Raw genomic sequence first — 24,001 nt, forward strand, 5'->3', positions numbered from 1 at the left:
TTTCCCATTTGAAATGTGATGTTCCTTTTGTAATATTAATGCAATGTTTGTGTCATTCATCAGCTTTAATAGCTGGGAAAGCTTGCGAAAAACTTCCAAGAGGGCCCGAAGAGTTAATAAGAAATATAGCTACTTACTGTTCTGGCAGTGCAAAACGCTATGCACAGTTATGTGAATTACAGGACTATTTTCATGTTGAAAGAAAAAAAATATTAAAACTAGCTTCCACCAGATGGCTTTCAATGCACCAGTGTGTATCACGCGTTTTAGATTGTTGGTATGTATTATTATACTTTTTCAGAATTGCTGTTGTGGAAGACAAATTATTAGCTGCTCAAAATATTCTTGCAGCAATGGAAAATAATTACAATAAAGCATACTTATTATTTTTAAAATATGTCTTAAACATTATTAATTCATTTAATGCCTTATTCCAGAGTAGGAATGTTTTGATACATAAAATGTATGAAGCTTCAGTCAATATTTTAAAAGAATTCTGTAGTAATTATATTAAGCTGAATGTTCTTGTTAATAATTCTTTGGAGGATGTTAATGTAGCAGATCCAAATAATTATTTGCCTGCTAAAGATATGATTTTGGGAACAGAATGTGAAAACTATATAAAGAACTTTTCAGCTGAAGCCACTGAATTAGTGAAAAATAAATGTTTAGAGTTTTACATAACAGCGGCTCTAGAAATAAAGAAAAGATTGCCAATTAATAACCACTTATTCCAGCAGCTCAAATTTCTAGATCCAAAGGTGGCATTACATGTAGCAACAGACGAATCAGAAATAAATTTTGAAATAATTATTGAACAGTTGAATGAAAATGTTGATTTGAACATATTACAGAGTGAGTGGAGACGTATGAAAATATTAATAAATGGCAATGAAAAAGCAAAGCTATTATTATTACCAATTGATGAGTTCTGGTATTGTATTAGCAACATGAAAGACTATTCTGATACATATTTATATCAAAATATTTATAAACTAGCTAAATCATGCTTGAGTCTTCCTCACTCAAATGCTGAAGCTGAAAGAATTTTTTCTATAGTAACCGATGTTAAGACGAAAAAACGCAATCGTATAGGAGATGATACTTTGAACTCAGTGGCCGTTATAAGATCGGCTTATGGAGCCAAGAACATAAATTGTTTGAATTTTGAGGTAACTAAAAAGCATTTAAAATTACATAATTCAGATAATTTATATAAGAAATGATTTTATTGTTAATTTCATATAATATTTTATTACTGTTTTATTTGTATTTCATTTTTTACTATTTTTTACTATTGTTTACATAATTTTCATTTAATTTTTTATTGTTTTCATACCATACAAGTGATAGTTACATATCTGTAACATATGAGTTTATAATATAATAATGTTTATAAATTATATTTGTTTGTTAATTTCATACTTTTATTACTTTTTTATTTATCTATATTATATACGAGTTGTATTGTAGACTGAAGTAATTAATATCTAAGTCTTACAAGTAAGAGTATTACTATTTACTACTATTGTTTACATAATTTTCATTTAATTTGTTATTGTTTTCATACCATACAAGTGATCGTTACATATATGTATCATATGAGCTTATAATATACTAATGTTTATATTTGATTGTTTAATTTTATATTCTTGTTATTGTTTTATTTTCATTTAATTTATATTTTTTTATACAAGTGTTATATCATATAAAATGTAACTAGAATATATAATATATCTAATAATATTTTTTTAAATTATAAATTATTACAAGATGGAATATTGGAATATTTTATATATTTAGTGGTAAGTTGTAACTCATGAGTTAATTATGGATACGAATTTGTTACTACAGTTTTGTTAGGAAGACATCTTAAATAATCTGTTTTCGTATTATGAATTTATGAAAGACAATCATGCATGAATTATAAATTATTATTTATTAAATGGATTGCATAAACGCGACAAAAAAGAAAAGATAATTACTGTACAAGCAACAACACCAATGTATTTGTATTTAATTACGATTTACGATTTAACTATTTAAGATTATTCCGTTTTCGAGCGAAGCGAGAAAAAAAATTTTAGGTGGGGGAAATTTTAAATGTAAGCGGGAAATATTATATCATTGGAAGGGAATTTGAATTGTTTTAATCTGGCAACACTGTACATAAACTCGTATAAAATGTTGAGTAAAAAAAATTCATCAAACGTGTGGTGCTATTTCACTAAAAATATAAATAAACCTGACGAAGCTAAGTGTAATTTATGTCATACTGTGTACAAACATGGTCACGGTACATCAAATCTGCACGAACATTTGCGCCGTAAACATCAGTCAAAACTTGACGCAGATAAGTCTAAATTTGAATTGGACAAAGATTTAGATTTGCGATTTCAACAAGGTAAGTGATAATAAACTTTTTTAGTTGATATTTTAATTCAATTTCAATTTTGTATTTTATTTAGGAGATGCATCAACATCAACATCCAAACGTAGTTTTAGGGAAACAACTATAATGACAAACAATTCAATTAATGAAGTTCAAGTACCTGTATTGAAAAATCAAACAAAGCAATTACTTCTTTCAAAAAGGTAATTTTATTTGATTTATTTACATATTTTAGTACAAAAAAAAAGATTTTAAAATACTTTTGCATATAAATATTTATCTAACAGATTTGTATGTATTTTTTTAACCTTTTTCGTGACATTTATATCTCAGTAATTTGATGAAATAAAAAAAATAAAAAAATTCACAAATATTAATCAAAGATTCTTTATATCTTGCCCATTTTAATTAATATTAATTTATTTATTATAATCATCCTTTCTTAATACCCTTCTGCACCACAAACTATCTAAAAAATGAACCTATTACGAGAATAATGAAATTAGCCAATGAGGATCCGCTGTTCCTTTCAGTTTTACTTTTTGTATTTATTGTTTAGTTTAATTTATATTTTATACTTTGTTATATTATTCATGTTATGTTATTTTTTTATTGTATTGTATACCTAATTATTTTAACCTGGGCTCACGCCTGTTTATTCAATAAATAAATAATTAAATATTTTTTTTTTATAGATTTGGTATTCCATCAGAAAAACAAAAGACAGACTTTGTGAGATCGATTGTTGAAATGATAACTGATGATTTGCAACCACTATCGTTTGTTGAAAATAGTGGATTTCAAAACGTTATTCGATTGCTTGATTCAAGGTACTTAGAGCTTTTACCAAGTCGCCGAACACTAACAAGAAGCATCTTACCTGAACTATACTCTACTACCAAAAATAAACTACAAGATATTTTGAACAAATCAAGCTATATTTCCATTACTTCGGATATTTGGACATCATTAAATACAGATTCGTTTATGACTATTACTGTCCACACGTTTGATAGTGCTTTCGTTCTTAAAACATTTGTATTATGCACTTTAAAATTAGAAAATAGCCATACAGGGGAATATCTTAGTCAAACGTTGGAAAATATATTTAATGAATGGGGAATTAGACACAAAATTGTAACAATCGTAACAGATTCAGGGGCTAATATTAAATCTGCCGTAAACAAATTACGAATACCACACATACCTTGTACAGCGCACATATTAAATTTAATTGTTACCCAAGCTTTAGTATTTAGAAGTCCATATGTTGACAATACTGACAATGATGTTTTAGAACCTAATGAATGTCAAAATACTAAAAATCTAAATGATTTATTAAAGAAGTGTCGTTCCATTGTGACATATTTAAAAAAAAGTGAAGTTGCAAATAGGAAATTAGCCAAAAAATTAACACAGTTAGGAGCTTTAAAATTAAAACTTAAAAAAGACGTGTCAACTAGATGGAACAGTAGCCTATTGATGTTGGAAAGACTGGTCAAATTAAAAGAACCATTGACCTATGCTATGCTTTCCTTAAAAGATGGGCCTGTAATGTTAAATGCACAAGAATGGGAAGTAATAGAAGATGTTATCCCCATATTAAAACCATTTGAAGTAATGACTACTGAGTTATCAGGAGAGAACTATCCGACATTGGCAATGGTTATTCCATTAGTAAGAGGTAAGTAAGATATTCAAAAAAATTAAATAAATAATAAATAATTAAACAAATATTTTTAGGTTTACACATTTCTCTAGTATCAAAATAAATGAGAACAAACTTAGGTCAGCAACTCAAGCAAAAATTGCTGGGAAATTTAAACAGTCGTTTTAAACTCATTGAAGAGCAAAATCCTAAACCTGAGTTTTCAAGAGCGACTCTACTTGACCCTCGTTTTAAAAAATTGGCATTTCAGCATACAATTAATGCTGAAAACGTAGAAAAGAGTATTACAGATGAACTATCTTTACTTATCAGTGAACATTTGAATGGTAAGGAATTAATACTATTAATACATTTTTTTTACATAAAAAATTTTGATTAATTATAAAAATGTATGTTTTTAACATCACAGAAGAAAATTCTAATATTTCTGAAACTCCTGAAATTCAAACCATCTCTAATAATGAAGCTGTCGATTTATGGAGTTTCTTGGATGATAAACTGAATACAGAACAAACTCAAGTTACATCAGTAAGCACTGCGGATAACATTTTAAAACAATATTTCAGTCTACCACACTCCAATAGGAAATCAAAGCTAATCGATTTTTGGATCAAACACAAAATACTGTTAGGCGAATTATTCAACTTAGCATTGAAGTATTTAGTGATCCCTGCTACCTCAGTACCTTCAGAGAGAATATTTTCAAAAGCAGGTGAAATCATGTCAGCCAAAAGAAATAGAACACATCCAAAAAATTTAGATATGTTAATATTTTTAAACAAAAATTTAAAACAGTTGTAAATTTGTATTTATTTTTCCTAGTAATGTTTATGTTTTTTGTTATATTATTATTATTTTTGTTTAACTGTTGAATTAAAGAGTAATTCATGCTAGTTTGCATTGTTTGCAATCAGTCCAATAAAAATCAGTTGAATAATAAAAATAAGTCAAATTGAATAATGATAATAAGTTAAAATTAATCAAATATTCAAATAATAATAATTAGTCGAAAATAAGTCGAATAATAATAATTAGTCGAATAATAAAAATAAGTCGAAGAATAATAATAATTAGTCGAATAATAAAAAATGTTCGAGTAACTAAATTAGTCATATGGTACTACCGACTAAGGCGGTAGTAATTAGTCACTTTTGGCCATCACTAGTCACAGATTGATTTTGTATCGCTGGCTGCATCGTATTTTTCATTCCAATATGTATGGTAGTAGCTTTATTAATAATTTTTTTTTTTGATTCTGTAAATGAACTATTATTTAAGAATCCATATTTTTTAAATCTCGGATCCAGTATAGTAGCTTCTGCATAAATTTGTATTTTTTCAATTGACCCAAATCTCTGTTCTACCTGTTTTAATGTGGATATCATACTAGTTAATTGTTGTGAATCATAAAACTGTGTATCCAAGTATGTACAATGTTTAAGAAGTGCTCGACTAAATACAACAGATTTTGAAATAGAAACCGAATTGTCACTACTTATTTCTACAGTAATTTCATTAAAATATTTTAATACTTCACAGGACTTGGAAATAATGTACCAGTCTTCATTGGTCAAGAAAAAACATTATAATTACTTTTTTTCCTTACGAATTAAAAAAAACCATTAATATAGACCAAATCAGTTAATTAATAAAAACATACTATGGTGGGGCGATAGCCCCCCCCCTAGAAATACACTCTTGCTTTTTCCAAGTACTTTAAAAAAAAAATAATCATAATGTCATAACCAAATTAAATACACAGTATGTGACCTTACTGTGTTTTACTTTTTTTTTTGTTTGAACAGAAATGTAAGTAGGGGAGAGCGGGGTAATAAGAAATTGGGGTATTAAGAGAATTAATTCCAAACAAATCATATTTTGTATCAATATGTAATATTTAGGCACAAACAGGTAGTAGGAGTATTGAACTATATTCTAGAATAGTTTGAATTGTTTGAAATGAATCAATAAAGTATAACCTCAAAAAAAAAAATATTATCAAAAACGTTTGATAACAATTTGTTATCATAATTCATCTGAAATTTCGTTTTTTTTTTTTTTTCGAATCGGAAGTGTTGAGTAAGTATTTATTATTGTTTTTTATTTCTATAGTTGTATTTTTAAGTTAAAATAATGATCAAGATTGTTAATATAACAATTTTCTGTTGAAAAAAAGTAAATTTCTTATTACCTCTATATATTTTTAAAATGTGGGGTAATAAGAAACTTCAAAATATTTTATTTTGTTAACGATTTTTTTTTTTTTTGATCTTAGAACATGGTCCGTAATTATATAAAAAAAAACCTTAGGGTTAATTACTCATTAGATGATTTGAAAAAAGCTGTTGATGCAGTTCAGTGTCAAGGAGCCAATAACCTAACCAATAAGCAAAAGTAAATCAAAGTATGTACCAATAGATGATGAGTCTGATGATAGTTCTCTCTTTGAAGAAGATAATAATATTCCAGCTAAAAAAATTAAGTTTAAAAATGGAGATTATATTAGCTCATCTGGTTCTGAGTTAGAAATTGAAAGTGATGATCAATCTATTGATGAAAAAAAATTAAAAATTGATATTAAACTTGAAAGTTACTATGCAATTTATTATGAAGATACTTGGTACTTAGGACGTGTTATTGATTTTTGGGATGAAAACAAAACAAAAATTAAATTTATGAAAAAAGATCTTGATAATTATATATGGCCAAGAAAAGAAGATATTCATACTGTTGAAAATAGATTTATTTTTTATGGACCTATTGACTTAGTTGGCAACTATCCATTTAAAGTTAAAAGATCTGATGGTTTAAGAATAATTAAAGAATATAAGAATCTAAAAAAGAAGACTTAAATAATTTGAAGACTGAAAATTACTCTTATTATATATTACCTATACATTAAGATTAAGTTATATCTTAATTTATTATTTTGATTATTTTTATTATATTTTGTTAAAATTATTAGGAAGGTACCTATAAGTTTGTTATTTTATTTATCTATTGTTTTCTACCAGTTAAGTATTTACAGCTGAAATAATTTATATTACCTACTTTCAAGACTGAAAATTCTAATAAGTAACTAAAAGACTAGTTATAAAAATTTAACTGTTATTTATAATATATTTAATGCTTTGTTGTGTTATGTTATGATTAACCTAAGAAATGTTATTCCTCAATTTATATATTTATGTACTAAATAAATAAAAAAGTGATATTAATGAGTCAAATTATATTTTTTAAATAGTTATACCTAGGTATAGAGGGTATTTTGAATTAAAATTGGTAATAAATTTAAAAGTTGATGGTTAGGTACTTAATAATAAAAAGTAACAACTTCAGTTGCTTATTACTAGTATACCTTACTATAGTTATAATGCACTTTTATGAACTATATTAATCAATTATAGTTTTTCATATTCAGTGTTTAATTAAAAATACAATACTTTAGATAAAAAAATGAAATATTAGATACATACTAAACTTAATATAAGCTTTCTCTTATTACCCTTGAAAATGTCATAAGGCTTTATGTAGCAGAAATAAATATTTATTTCTTATTACCCCACTGGGGGTAATAGGAAAATTATTTCGGGTAATAAGAGAATTTTTTTTTTAAAATAAAAAATTGTACCATTAACATTAATTACAGATCAGTATGGTTGATTATAATAACGTATTTCATAAGAAAAATATATATAATAAATAGCATGTTAATTAAGTAAATTAAAAATTAAAAATTTCTTATTGCCCCATTTTTTTCTTATTACCCCGCTCTCCCCTAACCAAATTAAAAACACAGTAAGATCACTTAGTGTTTTACTTTTTTTTCAATGGTTCGTAAATGTAGGAAACAAATTTTATAACACATTTTTGCACTTTACACAAGGACTTTAATGTCCTGAGGAATATTATTGATACATTAAATATTCAATACCTCTTTGGTATCTTAAAATAATAATTGCTTACAAATGAACGCCATCTATAGGAAATGGAAAGCAACTTCACTAATCTGCTTCTCCTGAACAATTTTGTGAAATGCACATACTGTGTTTCATGATTAGACAGCCGTGTTGATATTCTTTACTAGTCTTTTAATTTTAAAAATAGGTATAGTTACATACTTAATAACTATTTTATGTTCCTAATCGAGTACAAAGTAAGTACCTACTGAACTAAATTTTAAATGTGTTCCCTTGTTATATCTAAACAGAAAATTTACATTTTAATTTTAATTTTTACATATTAATTTGTTACTACATTTTAATTTGTACCTAGGTATTGTTATAATTTCTTTTTTGTTAATTAGTTATCTAAATGTTGTTACTATTCAAAATTATTTAATATTTAATACTTTCAAAATTACCATAATAAAGGAAATACCTATAATATTATATAAGATGTTCAATAAACTATTTCATTTGATCTTATAAAAACTATTTTATTTGTATTTTTATAATTCTGGCCATAAATGGGTGGTATTTATGATGGCCATAGATGGAGTTTGTTGGCCATAAAAGGGAGAAACTGATACTTTTATTACCAACATTTTATTTTTGCCCCTATATTTTTGTAAAAAATCTATAACTGTGACCCCACAATAAGCAAGTCTTAATCTATAGGTTCTCAAATGGTGATTGCTTAGCTATTAACTGGCAATGTGTTAACATTTAATTTGGGCGCATAAATTGTTAAAGTGGCCATAGCTGGTGACTCCACCATACCTATTTTATATCTGGCCACCCAACGACATGATACATGAACAATAATAATGTTTTATAACGTATGACCTGATCGTGGCACAGAGATCCAATACTTGTTATGTCTGGTGCAAGCTGGAAACACGCAATCGAGATTGCTCTTCACATCCCGGCGACGACGACATGGTGGAACGTCTCAACGAACTCCCTTGGTTACACAACGGCGTCACACGATCCACGAGGTGCACGACTCAGACACACAGGAATCACAACTAGGACACCGATAATTGTTGTCAAACGGACGAGGACGGCGTACGCGTACGGATTATCGTCAACGCCTAGACGACACAAGGGCCAGTCAAGACCACGTGACTTGTGAGTACAGCAAAGCGACGCAATCACGAGGGTGGACCACACGAATCACGACGACGACGTTAATAACTCAAAGCGAGTAGTCGGGTAAAAAACAAGGCGCTTAAAGAACGACGACAAGTACACGCGCGATTTGGACGGCGAACGGAACTGAGCAAGCGTCCGCAAAGTGCAAACAGCAATATTCAATGCAAATAATGGCCAACGCGACGGTCGAGTGACAACCGGCAAGTGGCCACTGGCCAGTAGCCAACGGCATAGCCGCTTGGCGCTTGGGCACGGCCGCGCGCGGGACTGCCGTGATAGAAATAACTTACTAGGTATGACAGCGACTAACCGATTATGGCAGTGAACGGCGCAGTCATGGAACTAATAACAAAACATTATTTTTTCCATTGAAATATGACGTCAGCTGCCAGTGAAGATGTTTCAATCACTTTGCGCGGCATTATTCAAATCTAACACATATTATTTTTTTGGAATATATAAATTACTATTTGCCTAAAATTTGTCTACTTATTTTATTGACGAAGTCTTTTACTTAGATATTATAATATAATTTCCATAATAAACTCCTGCATCAGTGGTCGAAATGGCTCGTGGAGGGATGCCTTACAATTCAGATTTAGGCATATACGAAAAAAAAAAAGTTTTCTTATACATAGGTATAAATATAAAAATCATAATAACTATTTCATTTTAAAACACAAGTCTTAGGAGGAATGCGTTATTCTAGACAAAATAAGTAGAGGGATGAAAAATGTAAATACAAAAAAGTAGCGGGATGTCATCCCTCCGTATCCCCCCCCCCACACACACACTTCGACCACTGAATATGCATATCACTCAGAATGAAGAACTCTATATACTTTACATGTGTAGCATAACAATCTTAAATTATTTTGGAATTTGTATTTTGATAAACATAATTATGTTAATATTACCATTACTGAAATTAAAATATCTAAAAATAAATAAGCTTAAGAAATATTATTAATATTAATAGTGTATATTACAATAATGTGTACGAGTAGTGATGGCAAGAGGTTAGTCAGCAGTTCAGCAAAAATATTAATATTAATTTTTAATATGGTATGTGATACATATTTCTCTTATGTTTTATAGGACTTATAAGTAACTGGAAGCAACCAATGTTTTATGACTTTGACACACCTATGACTACTGAGATACTCTTTAAAATTATTGCTTGGGTTCATGAAGTGGGATTTGAAGTAGTTGCTCTTGTCAGTGACATGGGTCCAACTAATATTGGCTTATGGAAGTCATTAAACATAACACCATCATCACCTTCATTCATAAATCCAGTTACACTTAAGAACATACATGTCTTTGATGATGTCCCTTGACTATTAAAATTGATTAGAAATCATTTTATTGATATTTATATTTTCAAATAATACATATATTGGAAGGCAAATTATTGAAGAATATTTAAGTACAACAAAAATCTCAGATTTTAAATTGGAATATAAAATTACAGAGAAGGTACAATTTCCTTTGAATATATAAAAAAGCATAATGAAATACAGCAAAAAGAAAATTTAAAATTTGCTAATAAACTAAGTTCTTTACATGTATTCTATAAGTCTGAGAAAATGAATGTTCAATTAGCTGTCCAGGTTCTTAGTAGCAGTGTAGCAGATGCATTGCAATTTTTACAGTCATATGATGAAAATTTAAAAAATGCTACTGCCACTATTCAATTTATTAGGATTTTTGATAGGCTCTTTGATCTTATGAATGCAAGAAATATTTTTGGAAAAGGGTTTAAATCTCCTATGACTTTGGGTAATCAATATGTTTGGGAGGAAATACTAAAGGATGCTAACACTTATATTTTGCAATTAAAATGTGAGGAGAAAAGTATTTTACATCGTTGAAAAACATTTGCATTGGGTTTCCTTATTAATATTATGAGCTATAAAAATTTAGCTCTCGATTTACTTAAAAAAGAGAATGGTCCATTGAGTTACTTCCTACCTTATAAGACATCACAAGATCATGTGGAAATTACATTCTCGTGCATAAGGTCAGCTGGGGGATGGAACAATAATCCTTCCGCCTTATAATTAAGATGGTGTATAGTGTATTCGTAAAATTGTATACAGAAATTCAGTATCATCAATGTTGTAAAGTATTTGAGTAAAAGTATTTGAGTAAAAGTATTTGAGTAAAAGCATTTGAGTAAAAGTATTCAAATACTTTTTTCCGTATTGAATACTTTTTAAAATACTTTTATTTTTGAAGTATTTGAAAGGTATTTTAAATAAATTTTTTTATTATTGAATACTATTTTATTGAATACTTTTTTATTCCTTTAATGCTTAATTCATTGTCAAATAATAATAATGTCAAAATAATATTATATATATTTATCATTTATGAACAATTCTATATCGGTTTTAGTTTTTGTCAATTAATAGCTTAACTAAATATTTTTTACTCCGAGAAGCCGTTTAACCGTCCGTTTATCGTCGAAACTCGACGACGATCGCAACGTTACGTTTTCGTTACTTACCGGCTACCAACTTAATATATTCTAGCGAAATATAATACGAACATTACGGAGACAACATAATATGCGGGTACGACGTACTTTTAATTATAAGCTATACATATTATATTAAATAACATACACAATACACATTGATATTGATTGATTACTGATTCTGCTACCTATACAAAATTATTATTACTTATTAGTTCTATACCTAATAACTGAGAAAATGGTTGTCAAGTTATTATATTTATCGTTTATCATCGACTATACAGAATATCCGAATATAGCTATTGCCTATTGGCTATTGGCTATTAATATAGCACCATAATAATATGCGGAACATGGTATTATCTTATTTTCATCATTTTATTAGAAAATAATATTATTTTTGTGTATACGAACTACGAATAACAAATTTCCAATTGGTCATTAGGCTATTAGCGCACATCAGTTGACAGTTATACACTTTTACAATATTGCTTGTGGATCCCGACGCTGTTTTAACTGTTTTACACTATTGTAACATTTATTACTTGGGTAGTTGGGTTCGTATTATTTGTACCGTGTTCGCTGTTGTCTGCATGACTTTTCTACAGATTGTCAATATTTTTATTGCTTCAACCGTATTTCTACTCTTGTTTTCATTATTTAAATTTTTTTAAATTGTAATACAATGAGTGATTGTGATTCTCCAACCGAAGTAGATCAAGTTGATCAGGTTGCATGTTTAGAAGAACTAATTTTACCTTGACCAAATTATCAAAAATATTTTAAAGTTATAAGAGTCATCGAGGATAATTTTTTTTATCAGAAGCTGGGAGTGAAGTGCTTAAGTTGTGTCGGTACGAAGTGTTACAAGGTGGATTTGCGTTCAAACTCTAATATAAGAAAACATTTGAGCGTAAGTACAATGTTAATTTACCTGCCTATGACAGTTGACCTATCTAATGTCTTGTATGTTAAATTAATTTTAAACACCTCACAAATACATAATATTTCCCCTCCCCTCAAAAATAAATCCTAGGTGCGCCACTGATAAAAAAATGTAAATTATTTATCAAAACTTAAAAGGTTATATTATTTAATTTTATTCAGAAACAACATCCAACTATATTAAAGAAAATTGATCACATTGATAATGCAGCGAACAAAAACACTACAAAGAGATGCAATGATGGATCATTGAAGCATAACGCTGTTAGTTCTTTAAAACAACCAGTTTTAGAAGATTTTTTGAACAACAAAAAATTAACTAGTCAAAGTAAGAATGTGTATTGTTTATTTTCATTTTTTGTCTTATTAAATAGTTTTTGGTTACAGCATTAACAAAAGTTGATATCTACATGACTACATGATTTACAATGTGCGTGATATAGATATTGAGATATTTAAATATTGTCAATGATTTTGATTGCAGGTACTTTAGATCAACTATTGCAAAAATGTATTCTAAGTGCCAATGTACCCTTCAGAATAATAGAAAATCCTGTTTAGAAGGAAATAATTGGCAGAGGTTTCCCAAACAAAAAAATGATGTCTCGACCTACACTAATGAAAACAATTGAAAATGATTTTCAAAAATTATCATTAAAAATGAAATTTAAAATGTCGAAATGTGCCCATATTGCTACGACTGCGGACGGCTGGTTGATTTTTAAAAAGTAATTTTCATTATTTAGTATGATAATTTTACAATCATGTTCATTGTACATAGTTAGATACAAATAAGTTTATTATTATATTTTGTTAGATCATACATTGGGATAACGGTCACATGGATTAATGAGGATTTATCGAGAAGTACTCGTCTTTTAGCATTGAGACGACTAGAAGGTTCACAAACATATGATATTTTAGCCAAAGCTACGGATGCAGTTTATACAGAGTTCGAAATTTCAGATAAATTAAGTTAGGTACTGTACTACGGACAATGGCTCAAATTTTGTAAAATGTTTCAAGTAAGTTATTCATTATGAATTTGTATTGATTGCTCATTAAATTTGTTTGTAATAAATTCCATTTAGTTACCCATCTAATTAACCCTGTTTTAAACCCTATAGTTTTTTATTATTTTTTAGAACATTTGGTCATATATTTGATGATGAAAATATTGATACATTGCTAGTGAACGATGCCGTTAATGATGATTTAGAAGAAATCGAATTAAACATTCTAAATGATGAAGACCATGATTTGCAATATGTATTACCAAAATGCCATCGATGTTGTGCACACACAATAAATTTAATAGCAACAATGGTATTTAAACATTTATTTAAGTAGATAACCTAATATAGTTAAATATTATAAAATATAAAATTTGGTACCCTTATTTAATTTTGTCAAATAAAATACAAAATATTTTTATAAGAAAAAATATATTTTGAGTAAGTAAAGTGATCAGAATAAAACTATTAGGTAGTAGGTTTAACACTCAATAATCATAATCACATTTGTATGAGTTTTAAATGTTTTAATTCATTTGAAAGTTAAATTTTTCTGTCAGTTTAAATGATTAAAAATATATGAAACAAAATATTCTCAGATTTGTGTAGGAATATGATTGGCATTAACTATATTTACCCAAATTTCAACCTTAAATATCAATAAATTATGTTTGTTTAATTTTTAATTTTTAATTACAAATTAAATACAAAATAAATAATTTATTCGTATATCTTGTGTTTTCTAGGACTCTAAAAAAGCTTTGTCTAATCCTGCATTCAAAAAACAGTCAAGAAGCACTTTTGCTAAGTGCACCGCTTTATGGAACAAACAAGGTCGCTCAACTAAGTCAGCTGATTTAGTTAAACAAAATCTTGGCGTTTATTTAATTACACCAAACGAGACTCGTTGGAATTCACTGTATGACGCAGTGGTGTTGCTTAGTAAATTAATTAAAAATAATGAACCTAAGTTTAGAATAATAATGGACGAATTGTCTATTGGCAGGTAAATTTTTAATCTTAAAAATATATTAATTATTTTATCTATATTTTTTATAGATAATATTTTCAGATTTAATAGAAGCGATATTGATTTCATGTGTCAATATCAAAAAATTATGGGGCCAATTTCAATAAGCTTAGATTTACTCCAGGGTGATACTAAAGTGTATTTTGGTTATCTCCTACCTACAATTGAACAGTTAATTTATAAATATGAATTAATGACAAATGATCAAACAGTTTCTAACTATATGAAACCTCTGGTAAATGCCATGCTTAATGGTATGTAATAAATAAAAATTAATATTTTTTAAATATATTAATCTTATTTAGCCAAGTACTTTAATTTCTTTTCATTTTAGCTGTTTTTGGTTTATTTTATTGGTAAATACTATTTACTAAATAGTAAATATTTAGTATCTCTTAGCTCTTACAGTCTTACTTATGTATAATATAAAATGTTAATTAACTGATCTATTCTTTATATTAATATTTCTGCATAGTACCTACATTAATATACTCTTGAGCTAAAATAAACAAACTTCATTAATAATAATTTTTGTTTTTACGTATAAAAACAAGATTTTCCGATTATTTGATACATAAATTTTTAATTACTGCTGCAGTCTACCACCCACTATTTAAAACAGCATGGATTAAAAATGATATAAAAAAACAATTGGCCTCAGAATATTTCAAAAGTGCCTGTTATGAGTTACATAGGAATGATAATGACAATAATGATGTAGAAGATAAGGATAACCAAATGAATGATAATTTATTTAGCTTTTTTACCTGGTCACAAAATTCCCGAGAGGAAAAATAAACAGTGATGAAATTGATAGGTTTTTGGGCACATCTCTAACAAAGACAATGTTTGGATAGTGAATAGTGACATAATTTATACTATATTATTAATCTTAGACTAGTTCTATGCCTGAATTCATTAATATAAATGTTGGTCCATTTGTATCCCATCGGCAAACCATGCAAAGGCATAGAAAATTGAATCAACCAACATCACCACAAACCATGACCGATTTCCATTACCAATTGACTGGAGACTATGTTCATCTTCCAGTAATGGATAATGTACCTATTTATATGGGAAAAGTAGGAACGGACCCCGAAGAAAGGATAACAATGTTGTTTGTATTACCAGAAATTAAAAGTAAATACTATGTACTTAGAAAATAAATTATCTTGATAGGTACTATGTAAATAAATTATAATAACTATGTAAAACCTATTTGTTTTCTTTTTCAGTATGCTGAGGACTGGATCAACGTTTTTGATGGATGGTACATATGCTGCTGCTCCATCATTTAACCGGGAGTGTCAACAGCTATATGTTATAATGGGTATAACATTCAACCTAACCGTGAGTTATACCTAAATATAATTATTTTCATGTATACAAATATTATAATGTGATAATCATTGCAGCTTACCTTAAACCATTTCTAAGATTTTTGCTTATTACTTATACATAAATCTCATTTCCTAAGTATATTGAGGTGTCTAACTGTGTATACATTTAAAATTATAAAATGTTTGTATTTTAGGGATTCCCAATAAAATTTGCTTTGATGTCAAGAAAGACAGCAAGGGCTTACAATGCTTTATTTAAATGGCTATTAGAAATTGAGCCACAGTGGACACCACAAACAATTATTATAGATTTTGAGAGAGCTGCAATGGTGTCATTGAAAGCAATTTTCAATAATGTTATGATAAGGGGTTGTTGGTTCCATAGCTCTCAAGCTCTGTGGAGAAAAGTGGGAAAATGTGGTAAGCTTATAAATATTTTTGGTAGTTCATTAAGTATATATTAAATAATCTTAAATGTATTACAGGAATGATAGAAATATGTACCAGGCATCAAAATGCATATGACATCATACATATGCTAATGGCATTACCACTTTTGCCTGTGGATAAGGTGATGGAAGGCTTTCTTTCTATAGGACAATTTTACACAGAAAATGTTGAAAATAGTTTGCCAGTGGAAAGCTGTAGAATATTACAAAGATATTTCCAGTATTACAAATCAACATGGCTCCAAGGTTTGTTAAACCTGAAAAATATTAGAAGAAGATGATATCGGGAATATGATGCATTACATTTTAACATTTTAGTTTCACTGAGCATAGTTGTAAAATTGTTTGTCAATTTTAATAACAAATAACTTTGTTTAAGTAATTGAACAAGTTTTTTTTAATTAAATTTATATATTTATTTTAATTTATTTAGTTGTTAATAATTTAAATATGAATAGTAAAATACTGACACTGATTGAGAAATATTGAACAATAATTACAGTGTATTTAAAAACATAATGTATATGTTACCGGCAATATGGGGAATCGGGTATTTTACAAAATACCTAGGAATTATATAAAATGCCAAAAATCACTCGGAAATATACATAGTACAAGCTTTGCCTAGGTATTATGTATAATGCCCAAGGTGGAGTAGGAAATATGATAAAAATAAACAAAATTGGGTATCGCCTAATACCAGCGACTTTACTTACAAGTTTATCGTGAATGCACGCTCCGTGTCCGCATGTGCATGATTAGGTGCAATGAAGATTGAAATTCTGAAGTTCTGAAGTCAGTCCACTGTATCTCAAAAATACTACTACAAATTTACAATGTTCCAACAGACACAAAAGTGGGGTTAAGAACAGTCGACAGGAACTAGCCAATAATTTTTAAAATGTGTGTTGTATGATCAAGTATCAAAATAAAAATTGCATATGCCTTAAAAATAATGTTTTTCTGCACTTCAAAATGCCATTTTTCTACAATATGTAGTAAAAAGTATATATTAGTAAGTAAAATGTATAAATGATAGTACTTAATATAACAATAATATTAATAATATAGCTATACCTATGAATAAAAATATAATAGTAGATAAAAAATTAGATTTTGTAATATGAGTAATAACATATTATGATAAGTTGTTTTTTTTTACTTTGCCTAAAAAAAAATTGGTATTTTACATAATGCCTAGGTATATCATAAAATACCTAGGTTATATATAAAATAATATTTAAAATCATATGTTTTATTTACATTACCTAAAATGGGTCGGCAGTATACATAATGCCTAGGCATTTTTCAAAATACCTGAATTATTCATATTAACCCTAACCCATAGGTACCTATAGTAGATAATACATTTATACTGTAAATATTGTAAATAGGTACCTCATTACCTTTTTTTTTTTATTATGGTATCGAGGACTGGAGGAGGAACTATGGTGCCAGTACTTCTCCTCCAGCCACCATGGTTTATTGTCAAAAACAAAAACACACAACAATTAACAACGGCGAGCCAATCCCCCACTTGCTGCTATTACAAACAAAATTGGACTATATGTATAATAAAACGGCGGAGCTCTGCTCTCCCTAATTGTCTTAGGCTACAAATCAATTTTCGGCTAACAAGGTTCTATGCTGAATTCCGTCGGTTCACAGCCTGTCGCACTCGTTCTTCTTCTTCCTTGACCGAAAGGATGTTTTCCACCATGCCGTAGAATAGCCTGAACCGGCTTCTCTCAGGATCGCATACTTCCCGTGAGCGTCAGCCGGCAAGAGCTCGAACGCCGGTCCGCAAATGATGTCCGGAACGTCGTCGGTGCTCGGTCGATGGCCAATCCTGGCGCTCAGGGCTTCACGAAAGCCTTCCCAATCCCAATGGGGGCAATCGAACAGCGTGTGTTCGGTGGTGTCTGATTCGCCCGAACACTGCCAGCAACGAGGGCTGGCGGCCCTGTTCATGCGATGGAGGTACCATTCGAAGCAGCCGTGGCCCGTGAGTGCCTGTGTCATGTGGAACGTCAGAGGCACCCACGGGACAGTCCTTCCTAGCCATCTTGCCAGGTCAGGGATGACGCGGCGCGTCCAGGCCGCCTTCGGGGTGGCAAGCCATCTCGCCTGCCAGGCGACGATCGTGGTTTTTCTTGCCTCGAGTTTCACGGCCGCCTTGGAAGGCCGTTGTTCGCCGGGCTCCATTGCGGCGCACAGTCGGGATCCGATGTACTGTCCCTCCAGTCCAAGCAGATCAACGGGTGACATACAGGGCGGCCTCGTCCGACACTGTGCGGTAGGACCGGATTGTCCTCAAGATCCGCCCTAGTTCTGGCGACTCCTGTAACGGAAAGGATCCAGACGGGAGCAGCGTACAACAACTGACTTTCCACAACAGACGCGAGCAGCCTCCTCTTCCACTGTGCCGATCCGCCTATGTTGGGCATGAGCCTGGATAGCGCAGCCGCCGAACGGGGTACCTCATTACCTAGGACCTAAAGCTAAAGGTGGGCATTTAAATAAAATGAATAATATATGTAACCCAAGTCATGTTAGTTAAGTGAACACAAGGTCGTTAAATTAGAAGTTATTAGTTAGCAAATAATACATTTAACTCGCAGTCTAGTCTAAAGGTAATATGAACAAAATATTAACTTGACTCTGTTTTAAAAAAAGTTCCATCTACTTTTTAAATCGGCAAGTAGCTCACATAAAGAGTATTTTGTTTCTTTCTATAATATGATATTATTTTATATGTTTAAGAAACAAAAATTTCAATAAATAGCATTATATCATCTATTATTATTATTATTATTATTATTATTATTATTGTCATAGGTAGTATTAGATTACTATTATTTTATGTATTAAAACTATTAAAACCAACAATTTAAAAATATTTTTTACTTTAAAAAGCTAAATTATTTCAACTTGTTGCGTTAAAAAGTTAACTAAAAAATAATTAACTAGTTACCTAATGCTTACCTGTTTGGTTTGATTTGTACTATGAAAAAAAAAAAAATGAAAAATAAGCGAAAAATGTATGTATAATTTAAAAAAAGTACATATGTACAAATGTATATATTTTTGGAAGCACGTTGTATGATTTTACTGATTTTACTTTTGAATAACTGCATGGTACTTTTGTTGAGAACTTAAATCTCGGCGTTTAGATATTTTTAGATTCAGGTTTTAGAATTACGAAACACTTAAATCACCTTTACGTATGCACGCCGAAGCTGAACTAACGATACGTATAGAAGTAGTAATGGGCACTATCGAATACTACTGATAGTAAAGCTATGCTATCGAATATTTCATTCGAATGTTTTTTGGTATGACCGAATAGTTTTTCATGATAAATTAATGCTAGGTTTCTGATAGGTCATAAGTAGTTGATACTGTAACCAAAATACATATATACATATATATATACAATTGTTTTTTTTTATAGATATTGTAAATCAAAATACTATTAAATTTTATTGAAATTGATTGAAAGATATTAAAGTAGAATTAAAGTATGAATTTAATTTTTAAATATGAATACAAAATTTTAATTTTATGTAAAATATGATGTTTAATTTTACTAACACTTTTTTTATAGGTTTGCAGGACCTAACGAACATTTAACAATTTTATTGCTCAAATACCTACCAGGGTAATGAATGAAAGTTGTTATGCTGAAACATCTGAAACTAGTCAATTGTCAGTTAAAAGATCAAAACAAATGACATTGTTTTCAAGGTAATTTATTAACTAGTTAATACAATATATTAGAGCATAATTAGTCAAATTTAATTTGACTTTCCGGCAGAAATTTTTTTTTATGATAAAGACAAACAAACTTGTAAGGAATCTTGTATTAAATATTTAAATCTTAGATATAAATAGAACATTTTTTATGAATATCTTACTAAATATATTTTGCTAATTTTCATGATTTTTACGAATTTTATCAAAATTCTAAGTTTAAACGTTCATGAAAAATTATTGTGGATTTACGATCAACTTTTTTTTAAATAATCCATTAAAAACAACTTACAGGGAAGAGGGAACCTTGTATTACATTTTGAAGTTTTTTGATTGAGCAAAAAATTTTTATCGATTTGGGTTTAAAAAAAACAAATAATCATCGAAAATTTCATGTGCCTATAAATAGTTAATACAAATCAGAATATTTTGAAAATTGTATGGTGTATAGAAAATGCTTACACAAATATTCGGTGAATATTCACTACAAGAAACCGTGATGACAGACACACAAAAAAAAAAAAATATATAAAAACACATAATTGTAAAACCAATTCTTTCATCGCTCCGCTTAGAATTTAATATACCTTTACACTTTTACAGGTCATACTTTACAATTAAATTGTTCATAATTATTTAAAATATACGTCATTGTCCGTGTTAAAAATAAAATAATAAAATAATTTAACACGTAAAAAAACACAAATAGATGGCGCAATAGTGTGTGTAGTCCCGAGTGTATTGCTAATTTTCTACTGACTCCAACTACTACCTACTCCAGCTGTTGTATGCCTTGGTGTCTATGGTCCGTGCTTATTTACAATATGTTATCAGTTTATCACTATGATAACACAATGTATTTTCATTAATTATATTTCATTTTATTAATTCTTAATCTTAAATACTTAATTAAATATTATAAAGAATATTATAATAGCAAATACTCTATATAGAGTATTTGATAATAGTTAATATATTCTTATATAAGTAACAGTGCATTTATTCTTATGTGTTTGTATTAACTAACATGACAGGATTTTATTACTTCGTAATTGTCGGACATGGTGACAATCCTATATTTGAAATGGAGTTCATGTCTAGCAAAGAAGTAAAAGTATGTTATAATTTAATTTAATTATGATGATATTATCATATGTGTACTTGTGTTCTCCCAATGAATTATTTTAATTTGTTGTGTGTGTATTTAAGTAATTTAGCTTCAAATCAAAATTTAAATTTCACTTGGGTGTCAATATTTGTTAGGTATTTAAATTAAAAATAATATATTGTTGGAGGACAATGTGGCTGAGCGGATAACTCGTCGGTTGTGAAACTCGGTCACGGGCGGCACTTCTCTCCGGGCAGTCACGGTGTCTGGAGAGAGAGGTTGCATCCCCCAACCGGGCATGGCAGAAACCTACGGGTGCCCAATAGAAATTCTGCCAAACAAACACACACGTGTTAAATTTTATAATTTTTATATTGCTGCACAATATTGATTTAATTGTGCTATAATATTTTATTTTTTTATTCGATTTATAATGTCAATTTTACATTTTTACGATTTTAATTTTGATTTCTAATTACGAGAAAACAGTCATCGTTTGTCCAGCTGTTGACAGGCCTAAGAAAATAAAATATTAGTTATTTATTAATATCTATATCATAGTATGAACAGCATTATAGATCTATCAGCTATGTTTAATTTTAATTTTAAGTTATCATTTTTATAAATTTTTGATTTTATGATTTAAATGATTTAGATTTTATAAAAGTTATAGAACAATTATTATTTTGGTATAAATTATGGATTAAAATTTTCAATTACAATACAAATTTTGGGTGTTAAAAAAAATATTTAATTTCTTACATAGTTTTTAAAGATTTCTATTAAGAGGACGCCACACCCGCATGTGTTGTCTCCGTCTTACAAAGGAACAACATAGCAAAAACTGTTTTGTGAAGGAACAACTTTTATCTTTCTGTGTTTGTAGTAGTGGATCCAAAATTTCTGAACATATTGAGTAGAAAATTATCTATGCAACAGCGTGCCTATGTTTTAGATAACATAAAAGTTATTTGCTTCTAAACATTTTGTTTTTTTGTTTTTTTCATTTGCCTATAAAAAATGATTGGAAAGTGTAATTAAAAAAAAAGCACGCTGTTGCACAAATAAAGTTCTTCTTTACGTGTTGTGAAAATTTGGTAATTCTACAGCAAATATGGTGCGAGAAAAGTTGTCCCGCGCTAAACAGTTGCGGGTGTGGCGTCCTCTTAATGTTTAAAATTGATTTCAAGCCCTGAAGTTACCACATAAATTGCTCTAAATTACCTAATATAATTCAATCACAAAGTGTTACAAATCTACCAATTTTAGGAATTATGTTAATTTACATTTCAAACTTACAATAATAAATTACAAATATACTTACCTACTTTTTATTATATTGTTTTAAATTATTGTAACAACTGTTAAATGAATACAGAATAGGTCATATATTATTATTAATTTATATAACAATGAATCAACAATTTTGTAAACATTTTTCTTAATAATAATTGGTAACTACCTAGCATTAACAATTTAAATGATTTAAATGTTATCTTAGATAGTTAATTAAATTGAATCAAATCATTATTTTGTATAGTTATGCTATGTAATTTTGAATATGTTATAGAAAGAAGATCATAGCCATTTAAACCAATTTATAGCCCACGCTGCATTAGATCTGGTTGATGAATTAATGTGGAAGTCTACATCTATGTATTTAAAAACGGTTGATCGCTTCAATCATTGGACAGTATCAGCTTTTGTTACAGCTAGTCGAATGAGATTTATTATTGTACATGACTCTAAAAACGATGAGGGCATAAAAAATTTTTTCACCGAAGTATATGAAATGTTTATAAAGGTAAATATTATGAATAAACTTTTGATGATATTCGTTTCCTTGTACCTAGTTATATCACAGAATAAATATTCTGTGGTTTTATTATACAAATAATAAAGCAAATATAATATGTAGGTTTAAAGTATTATGTATACTCTAAAATAGATTGTAATGTACCCATACATTTTTTTAAACTTATTTTCGATGTTTGCTTTAGTATACTTGCTACTATAAGAAAATATTTGTTCATACATATAATAATAAGTATTAACTTTTTATTACGATTTAGGTGCATATAAGTAAAATAACTTTCCACTTAATAATAATTATCAATCATAAAATGTCTGAAGTAAAAAATTGTTTTGCTTACCTCACTATACCATAACAGTATGTAGTCTTTATCATCATGTCTTAAGAAAATCTAATACAGTCGGTATACATGTTAATTTTTATAACTACGTATTTTTTTTCGATCCCTCAGCTGTCGTTTTAGATGATACTGACTGTACTTATCTTTATTACTAATTGAAATTCATGAGTTATTTTTGATCCACGAAGAACTCTTAAAACTAGTTCCTATATAGTAGCATATTGTGTGTACATAAATCCATTCAATTATTTAAGTGGATTTTTGGATAATATTACTATTTGTACCCTATGATAGCTACTTAATACCTTCTTACTAACTAATTTTTTCATTTTCAGTATGTGATGAACCCATTCTATAAGCTAAACATGCCAATCAAATGTGGATCGTTTGATAAAAAAGTACAATTCTATGGTCGTAAATATTTAGTCAACTAGTATTTTATAAATTTATAATAGATATATTTATAATTGTGATCTTTATTTTTTCATGTCAAAATATAAACTAATTTATTCTTTATTGTTTGATCGATTGTTAATTTTTAATGCATTTTAAACATCTTAATTGATAG

General features: G+C 28.7%; 3 protein-coding genes, 1 long non-coding RNA gene and 1 pseudogene across 4 annotated transcripts; 4 read left to right on the plus strand and 1 right to left on the minus strand.

Moving 5' to 3' along the window:
• Positions 1-6,100: 6,100 nt before the first annotated feature.
• LOC111028735 lies at positions 6,101-6,539 on the plus strand. The gene is made up of 2 exons (XR_002603931.1): positions 6,101-6,140; positions 6,337-6,539. It is a non-coding gene; the product is annotated as an uncharacterized LOC111028735 (long non-coding RNA).
• A 5,549-nt stretch (positions 6,540-12,088) lies between these two features.
• On the plus strand, positions 12,089-15,060 carry LOC111028737. The gene is made up of 7 exons (XM_022307477.1): positions 12,089-12,552; positions 12,747-12,912; positions 13,069-13,312; positions 13,402-13,609; positions 13,730-13,910; positions 14,344-14,603; positions 14,670-15,060. The coding sequence occupies exons 5-7, from the start codon at positions 13,908-13,910 to the stop codon at positions 14,887-14,889; spliced, it is 483 nt and encodes a 160-aa protein (XP_022163169.1). The 5' UTR covers positions 12,089-12,552; positions 12,747-12,912; positions 13,069-13,312; positions 13,402-13,609; positions 13,730-13,907; the 3' UTR covers positions 14,890-15,060.
• A 468-nt stretch (positions 15,061-15,528) lies between these two features.
• On the plus strand, positions 15,529-16,743 carry LOC111028736. Its single transcript, XM_022307476.1, has 4 exons — positions 15,529-15,770; positions 15,866-15,980; positions 16,165-16,390; positions 16,456-16,743. Exons 2-4 carry the CDS (start codon positions 15,867-15,869, stop codon positions 16,698-16,700), a joined length of 585 nt encoding a protein of 194 aa, XP_022163168.1. The 5' UTR covers positions 15,529-15,770; position 15,866; the 3' UTR covers positions 16,701-16,743.
• A 1,060-nt stretch (positions 16,744-17,803) lies between these two features.
• Positions 17,804-19,162, minus strand: LOC111028739 (annotated as a pseudogene).
• Positions 19,163-21,059: 1,897 nt separating this feature from the next.
• LOC111028745 (trafficking protein particle complex subunit 2) lies at positions 21,060-23,949 on the plus strand. Its single transcript, XM_022307485.1, has 3 exons — positions 21,060-21,286; positions 22,851-23,084; positions 23,769-23,949. Exons 1-3 carry the CDS (start codon positions 21,200-21,202, stop codon positions 23,865-23,867), a joined length of 420 nt encoding a protein of 139 aa, XP_022163177.1. The 5' UTR covers positions 21,060-21,199; the 3' UTR covers positions 23,868-23,949.
• Positions 23,950-24,001: the final 52 nt, after the last annotated feature.

Source organism: Myzus persicae, unplaced genomic scaffold (assembly GCF_001856785.1).
Source record: "Myzus persicae strain clone G006 unplaced genomic scaffold, MPER_G0061.0, whole genome shotgun sequence".
NCBI lineage: Eukaryota > Metazoa > Arthropoda > Insecta > Hemiptera > Aphididae > Myzus > Myzus persicae.